This window comes from Drosophila novamexicana, unplaced genomic scaffold, assembly GCF_003285875.2.
Source record: "Drosophila novamexicana strain 15010-1031.04,08,12 unplaced genomic scaffold, DnovRS2.1 tig00000462-arrow-pilon, whole genome shotgun sequence".
Lineage (NCBI taxonomy): Eukaryota > Metazoa > Arthropoda > Insecta > Diptera > Drosophilidae > Drosophila > Drosophila novamexicana.
Genome location: NW_020824806.1, coordinates 584,391 through 598,811, shown reverse-complemented (window position 1 = coordinate 598,811; position 14,421 = coordinate 584,391). Strand labels below are relative to the sequence as shown.

Here is a 14,421-nt window from a genome sequence, read left to right as displayed (position 1 = left end):
AGTCCACCATGATGATGACGCCAGCTGCGGCAGACCAAAGCATTGCCATCATACGGAATATTATAGAGCCCATCAAGCAGATCGAATCAAAGCTGCGCGTCTACTCGGGCGAGACCCAAATCGATGCACTAATCCAAACCATGGACGATGATATACGCAGGCTGCATATGGGCCTGCAGGTAATCGAGAAGTGCGTGGAGATTGATGAGACGGGCGCTACGCTGATCCAAAGGACCAGTGTGTGCATTATTGACAGCGTGGCGGAGCATATGAAGCGGGCGCTGGAGGAGTTGAAGATAGTTAGCGAGAAATTCGAATCGGAGAGTCTGCGCAACCAAATCAACTTGACTGCCGATGATATACACCAGGGCCTGGAGATAACCCAAGGCACCATTCGATCACAGGCATTGCTGCAGGAAGCGCAGGAACTGGAGGCAGCCAAGCATTTTACGGAGGCCGTCGAGAAGATGCAGGACGTGCCCGAAAGCGTGTCCTTTGCATCCATAACGGAAGCCAACCTACCCAGCGAAGCGAGCGCCTTAAAGCAGATCTGTCAGCCCGTTGCGAAAATACAAGAAGCTCTGGAACGCGTCGAAATGGAGCTGTCTATGGAGGAGAATGAAGAGCAAATCTACAAGAAGGTGCACAAGAAGGTGTTGGATAGCATAGTTCAGCCCATTAAGGAATTGCAAAGTACTCTTCAATCCATTGAAGATAAGACAGAGTCCCTGGCCGGATCGGAATCGATCGAACAAAAGATTAACATGGCCATCCTGGATATTGTGACCCCGCCACTCTTCGAGCTCAACAAGGGATTGGAGTTGATTCTAAATGAGAAGTCAGACAGCGTTGAGGGTGGCATGTTTACAGTCAGCACCGTCGAGTCGATGGTGCCGCCGCTCCAAGAGATTCAGAATGGCCTGGCGCAGTTGGGCCAGGATCTGGAGAGTGGCCAGGCGGCTAGCGAGGAGGCTACATTGGATCTGGCAGACACCCAGAAGCTGTTGCAGTCCATTGCCCAAGCTGTTTTGCATTTCGAAACGAATATTGAAAGGATTTCGGAACGCCTGAGTGAGAATGTTAAGATTCGTCTACAAAATCTAAAGGACGAGCTGTCGGCTCTGATTGGCACCATTTTGGACAAAGATATAGCCCGGCATCATGTGGAGCTGCTTGACAAGCTAAAGCGTCCGATTGATGAATTGAACTATTGCCTACGCCAGACCGAGGTGAAGTCCACGTCTGGCTCTTTGGCTGATCTGATCGAGCCACTTAGCCTATTGCAGGAGAATACCCAAAAGGGACAAGGACTGCTGTTGGCGACGCGGGAACGCGAACCAGATAAGGATGCACTGCAGTCCCTTGAAAATATACGCAATATAATACGCAATGCTATTATCGATATTGAGGAACACGAATTTAAGATTTTGCAGCAGGAGATCCAACAGGACGAACAGCAGGCTGCTCAGCAAGACAAATCCTTTAGCGCATTGCGTAAGGTTTTGGAGACCAAGGTCTCGCTCGAGGAGTCCATTGGCAATATTGAAACCCTTCAGCTGGCTCTAAACCGAATCAACGAAAGTTCCAGGACAGCGCCCAAGATCAAACACTCAGCGAATGAAGCTCAAGTTTCGCTCTTGCGCATTTTACAAATAGCCAAAGGATTGGCCGCATTTAGCGAGACGGAGACCACACTCAATTCCAATGAAGCGCATACAACACGCATTCTATTTGAGATGGGCAAAAGCTTTGCTGATCTCGCCAAGACTCTTGATAATCCAACTGCAGATGAAAGTAATTTCAACGATGTTCTGAATAGTTTCAATGATATTGTAGCTCAGCAGAGAGAAGCCTTGGACGAGAAACTTACTTGGAATGCTCTTGCCATATCCAGTCCACTCTCGAGTTTCGTACATGCACTCGAAAATCTACAACCGCTTAGGTTATCTGTTGAAGATTTATCCACATTGGATGATATTTCTGTGCTCAAGTCCTCAGCTGAATCGTTGTCCGCCGAGCCGCAGGCTTATGTTAAAGAGGAGGAGGGAAAGAAAATACCAGTCGAGCAGGAAACCCTCACGAAACCAGCTGAGGTCCTGCTCTCAGATCTGAACCATGGTATCGCTACAGTACTTTCGCATTGTGAGGACCTGGATGTGGCCTCCTTGCGTGGCGAGGCAGGTGAACAGCTTCAAGCGGCCATCATCAAAATGCAGGAGCTGCGGAGCAGCATTGCTTTGGTGCAGGAAACAAACCTTGTCGAGGCTGCCCAATCCTTCTCCGAAGGGACGGATCCCGGCACTTTTGCCGCAGCCATGTGCAGCTTGGAGCGCTGTGTGCTTGAGGTGGAGGAGTGCATTGCGCATAGTGGCGCCGAAAGTCTAAAGGAACTGGAATTGTCCAAGCTGAAAACATTAGCCACACCTCTTTGTGATCTAAGGCAATACTGTGAGCAGATTGATACCCAAGCGCTGGAACAGGCCTTGGATATGTCTACACAAGATATATCAGATTTAAAGACCAGTGGACAGCAGCAGACTGTCGAGGATGCCGTCAAGGAGGCGGCTGTCATCCTGGCAGAACCCAAAGTGGAGATCTTCGATGTGCAACAAGGTGTAGTAAGTGGTATAAAGCAGCTGGAGGCTGCCTTAGAAGTCACCCAGAGGGATAGTCACGAGGAGCTGCGCCAGGTGGGCGTTATAATCCAGCAGCTGAATTCGGATTTGAAGAACATACAAGAGGCTCTCGCCTCGGACACTGATCAACAGGAAACAGTTTTGGCTCAGGCGAAAATTGCACGCACCATGTTTAAGTTGAAGGAGTGCTTGGTACACACCTACGAATCGGGTCTGGTTGACTCCTTGGACAATGTGGAAAGCGCTTTCGAAGATATTTTGCTATCTTTGCCTGTCTTAGAGTCGCAACTCGCACAGGAGATGTATTCCAAAATCGAGAATACCTTCAAGAACTTCATGGCCAGCTGCCAACAGCCTGAAGCTCAGCAGCAACAGTCGATGGAAAATCTACAAGGCAACTTTGAAAGGCTGCTGCAGTCGGTAAAAGCTGTGGCTGATTCACCCAATGTTGACATCGACAAGTCATCGACTTTAATGGTCAATCTTCAAACCAATCTTATGGCCACGTTCAGAGCTCTCAACGAGGTCAGCGAAGTGGTCGACAATGATCTGCTGGGTGGACTACTCAGAGCCCAAAGCAGTCTGGTTGCAGTCTTTGATTTTATTGAGAATAATGATAGTACAATACGCATAATTGAATTGCTACAAGAAATCGATGTCATATCCGCGGAACTAAAGAGTTTGTCTCTAGCTCCTACCCCGCCCCCTGTGCCCATCGATATCAGTGCCATAATTGAAAACGTGACCTCGGGCAAGGCGTTCCTTACTGAAATCGAACATGGCTTGCAGAACGATAATCCGCTGAGCGTTAAGCTGCTCGATGAGAACACGGATGAAATCGGCCAATTAGAAGCCACACTCATCCAAATCGAGAATGATATACTATCTCAGCCGCAGCTTACACAAATTACACCTGAGCAGCTGGCGCTCATTGCGACAGTTCAGCTGCAAATCAACAATCTTCAGGAGAAGCTAATTCAGCTAGGTGCAACACTTGCAGCACAACAGGCGGAGGAGAAGCTAGCAGAGCCGCAGGGCCAAGAAATTCAGGACACATCGGATCAAATGGTCAAAACAGAAATGAAGGCAAAAAGAAAACTGGAGGATTCAAAACAAACTCTAACCAAGAAACCGAAAGACGAAATCGACGCAAAAGACATTCAGACGTCAGATATTTTAAACAAAGCAGAACCGAAAGCTCTAACTGACACACCGGAAGACCTGAAACAAACTTTGAATGTCAAACTCCTAGATTTGTTGACTGTCCTAAAACATAAACCAGAAAACCCTGAAATAGAGGCTATCATAAACAATAGCAAAGATATTATGGATAACTTGACAGACTCTGAAAAAATTGTTAAGGGTATATTTAAACTTCGAGAACACATTGTTCATACATACGATGGCAAATCACCTGAAGAAAAAAATGAAAGAGAAATGGTGGAAGCATTCATTGAATCACTTCTAAACGCTTCTCCAGCTGCTTCGGAGGATATAATAAATACTTATTTAAAAGAAATTAAGACAAATATTATTTTAACCAAAGCAGCTTTACGACTTATTGGCATTACAGAAGTGGGTACAAAATCATCGTTGATAGTGCCGAAGCTAGTAAAGCTCGAAAGCATTTCAGAGAACATCAAGTCTAAGCTGCAAATTGAAAAGTCTTCTGAAAAGATGGTTCATCTGCAACAGAACCTAATGGATATATTTGTAATACTTGATGACCTTTTGGATGATAAAACAGTTCTATTAAAACCCATTATTGAGGATACGAAAAAGGTTCTTCTATCAGAATATGATTATATTGAGCAAAAACAGGGACAGCTGCAAACTGCAACGATTGAAGGAAAAATTCATATCATTACAAAACACATACTAAATGTTTGCCAAATGCTTCAACAGCTCAACAAAGACCAAATTGAAGAAAAGCTCATTGAAGAGCACCAATTAGCTGAAAAGAATAAACAGGATGCACTAAATGCTGAAAAAGAAGTTGAAGAGAAAGCCCAGAAGGGCGAAGTATGTGAAGTCGTTGCAGAGAATGTTTCCGAAGAAAAGGTTCCTGAGAGTAAGAAGCTTGAAGTAGGGGAATCTGAAAGTGAAGCCCAAAAGGCGAAAGTACTAGAACAACAACTAATTGAAGAGAAGAAACTGGATACCAAACAGAAGAAACAAGCCGAGAAGGATGCTGACAAGAAAGCTCAGAAGGGAGAAGTATCTGAAGTCGTCGCACAGAAAGTTTCTGAGGATGAACATGAAGTGATTAAACAAAATTTGCAAATCAAACTCTTAGATATTGTTAGGGCTTCTGAATCGGAAATCTCCAACGAAGGCTTGCAATTGATTGTTACGGAAAGTAACGATATAATCGAAAATCTAGGAGACTTTGAAAAGGTTTCTAAATGCATATTTAAGCTTCGAGAACACATCGTTCATACATACGATGGCAAATCAACTGAAGAACAAAATAAAAGGGAAATGGTAGAAGCATTCATCGAATCAGTTTTAGAGGCCTCTCCGTCTACAGCCGAGAGTATAATAAAACGTTACATTAAGGAAATTGAAACAAATGTTATTTTAACAAAAGCAGCTGTAAGACTTATCGACGAGTCTGATATGTTTGCTAAGCCTTCACTGCTAATACCAAAACTTGTTAATCTGCAAAATATTTCCAAAACTATTGAATCGCAGCTTCATATTGAAAAGGCTTCTGAAATGATGATCTTTCTGCAACAAAATCTGATGGATATATTTATAATACTTGACGATCTTTTGGAAGATAATACAGCTATGTTAAAGCCTGTCATTGAAGAAATTAAAACTGTCGTTCTAGCAGAATATGACTATATTGAGAAGGCGCAGGAAGAACTCAAAACTGCAACAGTTGAAGCAAAAATTCATAACATTACCAAAGAAATATTACATGTTTGCGAAAAATTACAACATCGCAATAAAGAATTGATTGATGAAAAACGCATTGAAGAGCAGCATTTAACTGAACAAAAAAAACCGGACGCAGCAAAGGCTGAAAAAGAAGCTGAAGAGAAAGACCAGAAGGGCGAAGTATCTGAAGTCGTCGCAGAGAAGGTTTCCGAAGAAAACGTTCCTGAAAGTAAGAAGCTTGAAGTAGGGGAAACTGAAAGTGAAGCCCAAAAGGCGAAGGTATTAGAACAGCAATTAATTGAAGAGAAGAAACTGGATACCAAGCAGAAGAAACAAGCCGAGAAGGATGCTGACAAGAAAGCCCAGAAGGGAGAAGTATCAGAAATCGTCGCACAGAAGGTTTCCGAAGAAGAGGTTCCTGAGAGTAAGAAGCTTGAAGTAGGGGAAACTGAAAGTGAAGCCCAAAAGGCGAAGGTACTAGAACAACAACTAATTGAAGAGAAGAAACGGGATACCAAGCAGAAGAAACAAGCCGATAAGGATGCTGACAAGAAAGCCCAGAAGGGAGAAGTATTTGAAGTCGTTGCAGAGAAGGTTTCCGAAGAAAAGGTTCCTGAGAGTAAGAATCTTTTAGTAGGGGAATCTGCAAGTGAAGCCCAAAAGGCGAAGATACTAGAACAACAACTAATTGAAGAGAAGAAACTGGATACCAAACAGAATAAACAAACTGAGAAGGATGCTGACAAAAAAGCCCAGAAGGGAGAAGTATCTGAAGTCGTCGCAGAGAATGTTTCCGAAGAAGTGGTTCCTGAAAGTAAGAAGCTTGAAGTAGGGGAATCTGAAAGTAAAGCCCAAAAGGCGAATGTACTAGAACAGCCATTAATTGAAGAGAAGAAACTGGATACCAAGCAGAAGAAACAAGCCGAGAAGGATGCTGACAAGAAAGCCCAGAAGGGAGAAGTATCAGAAATCGTCGCACAGAAGGTTTCCGAAGAAGAGGTTCCTGAGAGTAAGAAGCTTGAAGTAGGGGAATCTGAAAGTGAAGCCCAAAAGGCGAAGGTACTAGAGCAACAAGTAATTGAAGAGAAGAAACTGGATACCAAACAGAAGAAACAAGCCGAGAAGGATGCTGACAAGAAAGCCCAGAAGGGAGAAGTATCTGAAGTCGTCGCACAGAAAGTTTCTGAGGATGAACATGAAGTCATTAAACAAAATTTGCAAATCAAACTCTTAGAAATTGTTAGGGCTTCTGAATCGCAGATTTCCAACGAAGGCTTGCAATTGATTGTTACGGAAAGTAACGATATAATTGAAAATCTAGAAGACTTTGAAAAGGTTTCTAAATGCATATATAAGCTTCGAGAACACATCGTTCATACATACGATAGTAAAGCACCTGAAAAACAAAATGAAAAAGAAATGGTGGAAGCATTCATCGAATCACTTCTAAACGCTTCTCCAGCTGCTGCAGAGGATATAATAAATACTTATTTAAAAGAAATTAAGACAAATATTATTTTAACCAAAGCAACTTTACAACTTATTGGCGATACAGAAGTGGGTAAAAAATCATCGTTGATAGTGCCGAAGCTAGTAAAGCTCGAAAGCATTTCAGAGAACATCAAGTCTAAGCTGCAAATTGAAAAGTCTTCTGAAAAGATGGTTCATCTGCAACAGAACCTAATGGATATATTTGTAATACTTGATGACCTTTTGGATGATAAAACAGTTCTATTAAAATCCATTATTGAGGATACGAAAAAGGTTCTTCTATCAGAATATGATTATATTGAGCAAAAACAGGGACAGCTGCAAACTGCAACGATTGAAGGAAAAATTCATATCATTACAAAACACATACTAAATGTTTGCGAAAAGCTTCAACAGCTCAACAAAGACCAGATTGAAGAAAAGCTCATTGAAGAGCACCAATTAGCTGAAAAGAATAAACAGGATGCACTAAATGCTGAAAAAGAAGCTGAAGAGAAAGCCCAGAAGGGAGAAGTATCTGAAGTCGTCGCAGAGAAGGTTTCCGAAGAAGTGGTTCCTGAGAGTAAGAAGCTTGAAGTAGGGGAATCTGAAAGTGAGGCCCAAAAGGCGAAGATACTAGAACAACAATTAATTGAAGAGAAGAAACAGGATACCAACCAGAAGAAACAAGCCGAAAAGGATGCTGACAAGAAAGCCCAGAAGGGAGAAGTATCTGAAGTCGTTAAAGAGAAGGTTTCCGAAGAAAAGGTTTCTGAGAGTAAGAAGCTTGAAGTAGGGGAATCTGAAAGTGAAGCCCAAAAGGCGAAAGTACTAGAACAGCCATTAATTGAAGAGAAGAAACTGGATACCAAACAGAAGAAACAAGCCGAGAAGGATGCTGACAAGAAAGCCCAGAAGGGAGAAGTATCTGAAGTCGTTGCAGAGAAGGTTTCCGAAGAAAAAGATCCTGAGAGTAAGAAGCTTGAAGTAGGGGAATCTGAAAGCGAAGCCCAAAAGGCGATGGTACTAGAACAACAATTAATTGAAGAGAAGAAACAGGATACCAAACAGAAGAAACAAGCTGAGAAGGATGCTGAAAAGAAAGCCCAGAAGGGAGAAGTATCTGAAGTCGTCGCAGAGAAGGTTTCCGAAGAAAAGGTTCCTGAATGTAAGAAGCTTGAAGTAGGGGAATCTGAAAGAGAAGTCCAAAAGGCGAAGGTACTAGAACAGCAATTAATTGAAGAAACGAAACTGGATACCAAGGAGGAGAAACAAGCCGAGAAGGATGTTGACAAGAAAACCCAGAAGGGAGAAGTATCTGAAGTCGTCGCAGAGAAGGTTTCCGAAGAAGTGGTTCCTGAGAGTAAGAAGCTTGAAGTAGGGGAATCTGAAAGTGAGGCCCAAAAGGCGAAGATACTAGAACAACAACTAATTGAAGAGAAGAACCTGGATACCAAACAGAAGAAACAAGCTGAGAAGGATGCTGACAAGAAAGCCCAGAAGGGAGAAGTATCTGAAGTCGTCGCAGAGAAGGTTTCCGAAGAAGTGGTTCCTGAAAGTAAGAAGCTTGAAGTAGGGGAATCTGAATGTAAAGCCCAAAAGGCGAAGGTACATGAACAACTAATTGAAGAGAAGAAACTGGATACCAAACAGAAAAAACAAGCCGAAAAAGATGCTGAAAAGAAAGCCCAGAAGGGAGAAGTATCTGAAGTCGTCGCAGAGAAGGTTTCCGAAGAAAAGGTTCCTGAAAAGAAGAAGCTTAAAGTAGGGGAATTTGAAAGTGAAGCCCAAAAGGCGAAGGTATTAGAACAGCAATTAATTGAAGAGAAGAAACTGGATACCAAGGAGAAGAAAGAAGCCGAGAAGGATGCTAAAAAGAAAGCCCAGAAGGGAGAAGTATCTGAAGTCGTCGCAGAGAAGGTTTCCGAAGAAGTGGTTCCTGAAAGTAAGAAGCTTGAAGTAGGGGAATCTGAAAGTGAAGCCCAAAAGGCGAAGGTACATGAACAACAACTAATTGAAGAGAAGAAACTGGATACCAAACAGAAAAAACAAGCCGAAAAAGATGCTGAAAAGAAAGCCCAGAAGGGAGAAGTATCTGAAGTCGTCGCAGAGAAGGTTTCCGAAGAAAAGGTTCCTGAAAGTAAGAAGCTTGAAGTAGGGGAATTTGAAAGTGAGGCCCAAAAGGCGAAGATACTAGAACAACAACTAATTGAAGAGAAGAACCTGGATACCAAACAGAAGAAACAAGCCGAGAAGGATGCTAAAAAGAAAGCCCAAAAGGGAGAAGTATCTGAAGTTGTCGCAGAAAAGGTTTCCGAAGAAAACGTTCCTGAGAGTAAGAAGCTTGAAGTAGAGGAAGCTGAAAGTAACGCCAAAATGGCGAAGGTACTAGAACAACAATTAATTGAAGAGAAGAAACAGGATACCAAACAGAAGAAACTTGCTGAGAAGGATGCTGAAAAGAAAGCCCAGAAGGGAGAAGTATCTGAAGTCGTCGCAGAGAAGGTTTCCGAAGAAAAGGTTCCTGAAAGTAAGAAGCTTGAAGTAGGGGAATCTGAAAGTGAAGCCCAAAAGGCGAAGGTACATGAACAACAACTAATTGAAGAGAAGAAACTGGATACCAAACAGAAAAAACAAGCCGAAAAAGATGCTGAAAAGAAAGCCCAGAAGGGAGAAGTATCTGAAGTCGTCGCAGAGAAGGTTTCCGAAGAAAAAGTTCGTGAGAGTAAGAAGCTTGAAGTAGAGGAATCTGCAAGTGAAGCCCAAAAGGCGAAGGTATTAGAACAGCAATTAATTGAAGAGAAGAAACTGGATACCAAGCAGAAGAAACAAGCCGAGAAGGATGCTGACAAGAAAGCCCAGAAGGGAGAAGTATCTGAAGTCGTCGCACAGAAGGTTTCCGAAGAAGAGGTTCCTGAGAGTAAGAAGCTTGAAGTAGGGGAATCTGAAAGTGAAGCCCAAAAGGCGAAGGTACTAGAACAACAATTAATTGAAGAGAAGAAACTGGATACCAAACAGAAGAAACAAGCCGAGAAGGATGCTGACAAGAAAGCCCAGAAGGGAGAAGTATTTGAAGTCGTTGCAGAGAAGGTTTCCGAAGAAAAGGTTCCTGAGAGTAAGAATCTTTTAGTAGGGGAATCTGCAAGTGAAGCCCAAAAGGCGAAGGTATTAGAACAGCAATTAATTGAAGAGAAGAAACTGGATACCAAGCAGAAGAAACAAGCCGAGAAGGATGCTGACAAGAAAGCCCAGAAGGGAGAAGTATCAGAAATCGTCGCACAGAAGGTTTCCGAAGAAGAGGTTCCTGAGAGTAAGAAGCTTGAAGTAGGGGAATCTGAAAGTGAGGCCCAAAAGGCGAAGATACTAGAACAACAACTAATTGAAGAGAAGAAACTGGATACCAAACAGAATAAACAAACTGAGAAGGATGCTGACAAAAAAGCCCAGAAGGGAGAAGTATCTGAAGTCGTCGCAGAGAAGGTTTCCGAAGAAGTGGTTCCTGAAAGTAAGAAGCTTGAAGTAGGGGAATCTGAAAGTGAAGCCCAAAAGGCGAAGGTATTAGAACAGCAATTAATTGAAGAGAAGAAACTGGATACCAAGCAGAAGAAACAAGCCGAGAAGGATGCTGACAAGAAAGCCCAGAAGGGAGAAGTATCAGAAATCGTCGCACAGAAGGTTTCCGAAGAAGAGGTTCCTGAGAGTAAGAAGCTTGAAGTAGGGGAATCTGAAAGTGAAGCCCAAAAGGCGAAGGTACTAGAGCAACAAGTAATTGAAGAGAAGAAACTGGATACCAAACAGAAGAAACAAGCCGAGAAGGATGCTGACAAGAAAGCCCAGAAGGGAGAAGTATCTGAAGTCGTCGCACAGAAAGTTTCTGAGGATGAACATGAAGTCATTAAACAAAATTTGCAAATCAAACTCTTAGAAATTGTTAGGGCTTCTGAATCGCAGATTTCCAACGAAGGCTTGCAATTGATTGTTACGGAAAGTAACGATATAATTGAAAATCTAGAAGACTTTGAAAAGGTTTCTAAATGCATATTTAAGCTTCGAGAACACATCGTTCATACATACGATAGTAAAGCACCTGAAAAACAAAATAAAAAAGAAATGGTGGAAGCATTCATCGAATCACTTCTAAACGCTTCTCCAGCTGCTGCAGAGGATATAATAAATACTTATTTAAAAGAAATTAAGACAAATATTATTTTAACCAAAGCAGCTTTACGACTTATTGGCGATACAGAAGTGGGTAAAAAATCATCGTTGATAGTGCCGAAGCTAGTAAAGCTCGAAAGCATTTCAGAGAACATCAAGTCTAAGCTGCAAATTGAAAAGTCTTCTGAAAAGATGGTTCATCTGCAACAGAACCTAATGGATATATTTGTAATACTTGATGACCTTTTGGATGATAAAACAGTTCTATTAAAATCCATTATTGAGGATACGAAAAAGGTTCTTCTATCAGAATATGATTATATTGAGCAAAAACAGGGACAGCTGCAAACTGCAACGATTGAAGGAAAAATTCATATCATTACAAAACACATACTAAATGTTTGCGAAAAGCTTCAACAGCTCAACAAAGACCAGATTGAAGAAAAGCTCATTGAAGAGCACCAATTAGCTGAAAAGAATAAACAGGATGCACTAAATGCTGAAAAAGAAGCTGAAGAGAAAGCCCAGAAGGGCGAAGTATGTGAAGTCGTTGCAGAGAATGTTTCCGAAGAAAAGGTTCCTGAGAGTAAGAAGCTTGAAGTAGGGGAATCTGAAAGTGAAGCCCAAAAGGCGAAGGTACTTGAACAACAACTAATTGAAGAGAAGAAACTGGATACCAAACAGAAGAAACAAGCCGAGAAGGATGCTGAAAAGAAAGCCCAGAAGGGAGAAGTATCTGAAGTCGTCGCAAAGAAGGTTTCCGAAGAAAAGGTTCCTGAGAGTAAGAAGCTTGAAGTAGAGGAATCTGAAAGTGACGCCAAAAAGGCGAAGGTATTAGAACAACAATTAATTGAAGAGAAGAAACAGGATACCAAACAGAAGAAACAAGCCGAGAAGGATGCTGAAAAGAAAGCCCAGAAGGGAGAAGTATCTGAAGTCGTTGCAGAGAAGGTTTCCGAAGAAAAAGTTCGTGAGAGTAAGAAGCTTGAAGTAGAGGAATCTGAAAGTGACGCCAAAAAGGCTAAGGTACTCGAACAACAATTAATTGAAGAGAAGAAACAGGATACCAAACAGAAGAAACAAGCCGAGAAGGATGCTGACAAGAAAGCCCAGAAGGGAGAATTATCTGAAGTCGTCGCAGAGAAGGTTTCCGAAGAAAAAGTTCCTGAAAGTAAGAAGCTTGAAGAAGGGGAATCTGAAAGAGAAGCCCAAAAGGCGAAGGTACTAGAACAACAATTAATTGAAGAGAAGAAACAGGATACCAAACAGAAGAAACAAGCCGAGAAGGATGCTGAAAAGAAAGCCCAGAAGGGAGAAGTATCTGAAGTCGCTCCAGAGGAGGTTTCCGAAGAAAAGGTTCCTGAGAGTATGAAGCTTGAAGTAGGGGAATCTGAAAGTGAAGCCCAAAAGGCGAAGTCACTAGAACAGCAATTAATTGAAGAGAAGAAACAGGATACCAAACAGAAGAAACAAGCTGAGAAAGATGCTAAAAAGAAAGCCAAGAAGGGAGAAGTATCTGAAGTCGTTGCAGAGAAGGTTTCCGAAGAAAAGGTTCCTGAGAGTAAGAAGCTTGAAGTAGAGGAATCTGAAAGTGACGCCAAAAAGGCTAAGGTACTAGAACAACAATTTATTGAAGAGAAGAAACTGGATACCAAACAGAAGAAACAAGCTGAGAAGGATGCTGAAAAGAAAGCCCAGAAGGGAGAAGTATCTGAAGTCGTTCCAGAGAAGGTTTCCGAAGAAAAGGTTTCTGAGAGTATGAAGCTTGAAGTAGGGGAATCTGAAAGTGAAGCCCAAAAGGCGAAGGTACATGAACAACAACTAATTGAAGAGAAGAAACTGGATACCAAACAGAAAAAACAAGCCGAAAAAGATGCTGAAAAGAAAGCCCAGAAGGGAGAAGTATCTGAAGTCGTCGCAGAGAAGGTTTCCGAAGAAAAGGTTCCTGAGAGTATGAAGCTTGAAGTAGGGGAATCTGAAAGTGAAGCCCAAAAGGCGAAGTCACTAGAACAGCAATTAATTGAAGAGAAGAAACTGGATACCAAAAAGGAGAAAAAAGTTGAAAAGAAAGCCCAAAAAGGAGAAGCATCTAAAGTCGTCGCTGAGAAAGTTCCTGTGGAAAAGGTTCCTGAGAGTAAAAAGCTTGAAGTGAAGGAATCTGTAGCTAACTCTGAAAAGGAAGAGCAGCCACTGAATACAAAACAGCAGAAACTGGATAAGTTATCACAGAGCTTTGATGAGAAGATTGTTGTAGTAGATAAAAGCGAGAGTAAACAATATGAATCTAAAATGGATACTGAAAAAGCGGAAGACTCCATTAGTATGGAGACCAAAACGTACAAGTCATTGGAGTCTGAGTATAGGGAAAGAAAGGAAACACGCAGCGCAAAGCGTAAGCCGACAGTTGATCTTATGCTGACAAATCGTAATTCAGCAACGGGAAGTGATCTGAAGTTGACATGTGGCATATCTGGTCACGAGATGAGGGTGCAATGGTTCAAGCAAAATAGTCCCATTGCGAACGATGCCAAGCACAAGATAACCTTGAACGATGGTCTGTCCTGCCTTGAAATCAAATCGACAGAAATGAATGATTCTGGCATATATCGATGCATAGCGTCTAATCGAAATGGAGAGGTGGAAACGAGCTGTCTTGTGACTATATACGAAGCACCTTCAACCAAATTTGGCACACCGCCAATATTTACACGCAACATACGAGGTAAGTGCCTGTTTTACCTTTACCTATGCGCAGCCCAGTGCCCCAAATGTAAATGAAACTAACGTCAGATTCGCAAATGAATCAGTTCAATCTGACATTAGTAAATAGGAAATAAATATATAAGCTACATATACTATATATTTGAATGCCTAAGTATGTAAGTTCCTTGGCTAAGTATCTGCATTTTAGTTTTGTGCTAATCGGTTCACACTTTCGACTTATGATAAGCTAAAGATCATTTATAGTTGCATTTTTTTCCTATTATTTTTAAGTTGAATAGACGCCTCTTTAAATAGCTAAATCGAAATTCGAATGACTTTTATATAATTGAATTTGCTGCCTGCATTAATTAAAAGTCTATAGCATTTAAATAGATTTATTTCGAATGATTTATTTTTTGGCAACAATTGTGTTGCAACTATATAAATAAGTTTACACACATATATGTGTATATAAAAAACGGCGGGCAATACCGAAATTCGTGAAATTGTTTTTGTTAGCATAACAATCGATTGTCAATTAGGATACATTCGAGAAGTTATGTATTTT

General features: G+C 41.7%; 2 protein-coding genes across 5 annotated transcripts in view; both read left to right on the top strand.

Moving 5' to 3' along the window:
* The first annotated feature begins 4,529 nt into the window (after positions 1 to 4,529).
* On the top strand, positions 4,530 to 7,002 carry LOC115760662 (WD repeat-containing protein 87-like). Its single transcript, XM_030702129.1, has 3 exons — positions 4,530 to 4,707; positions 5,596 to 6,944; positions 6,985 to 7,002. The coding sequence occupies exons 1-3, from the start codon at positions 4,530 to 4,532 to the stop codon at positions 7,000 to 7,002; spliced, it is 1,545 nt and encodes a 514-aa protein (XP_030557989.1).
* Positions 6,975 to 14,421, top strand: part of LOC115760535 (myosin light chain kinase, smooth muscle) — a 31,889-nt gene continuing 24,442 nt past the window's right edge. Inside the window, exon 1 of one of the 4 annotated variants that reach the window (XR_004017672.1) lies at positions 6,975 to 13,872. Coding sequence is in view for 3 of the 4 variants with exons in the window: in XM_030701918.1 (XP_030557778.1) it covers positions 7,182 to 13,872 (6,691 nt within the window). In the remaining variant the exon portion in view is untranslated. The remainder of the gene's footprint in view (positions 13,873 to 14,421) is intronic. The other 3 variants (XM_030701918.1, XM_030701914.1, XM_030701913.1) reach the window with 3 other exon arrangements.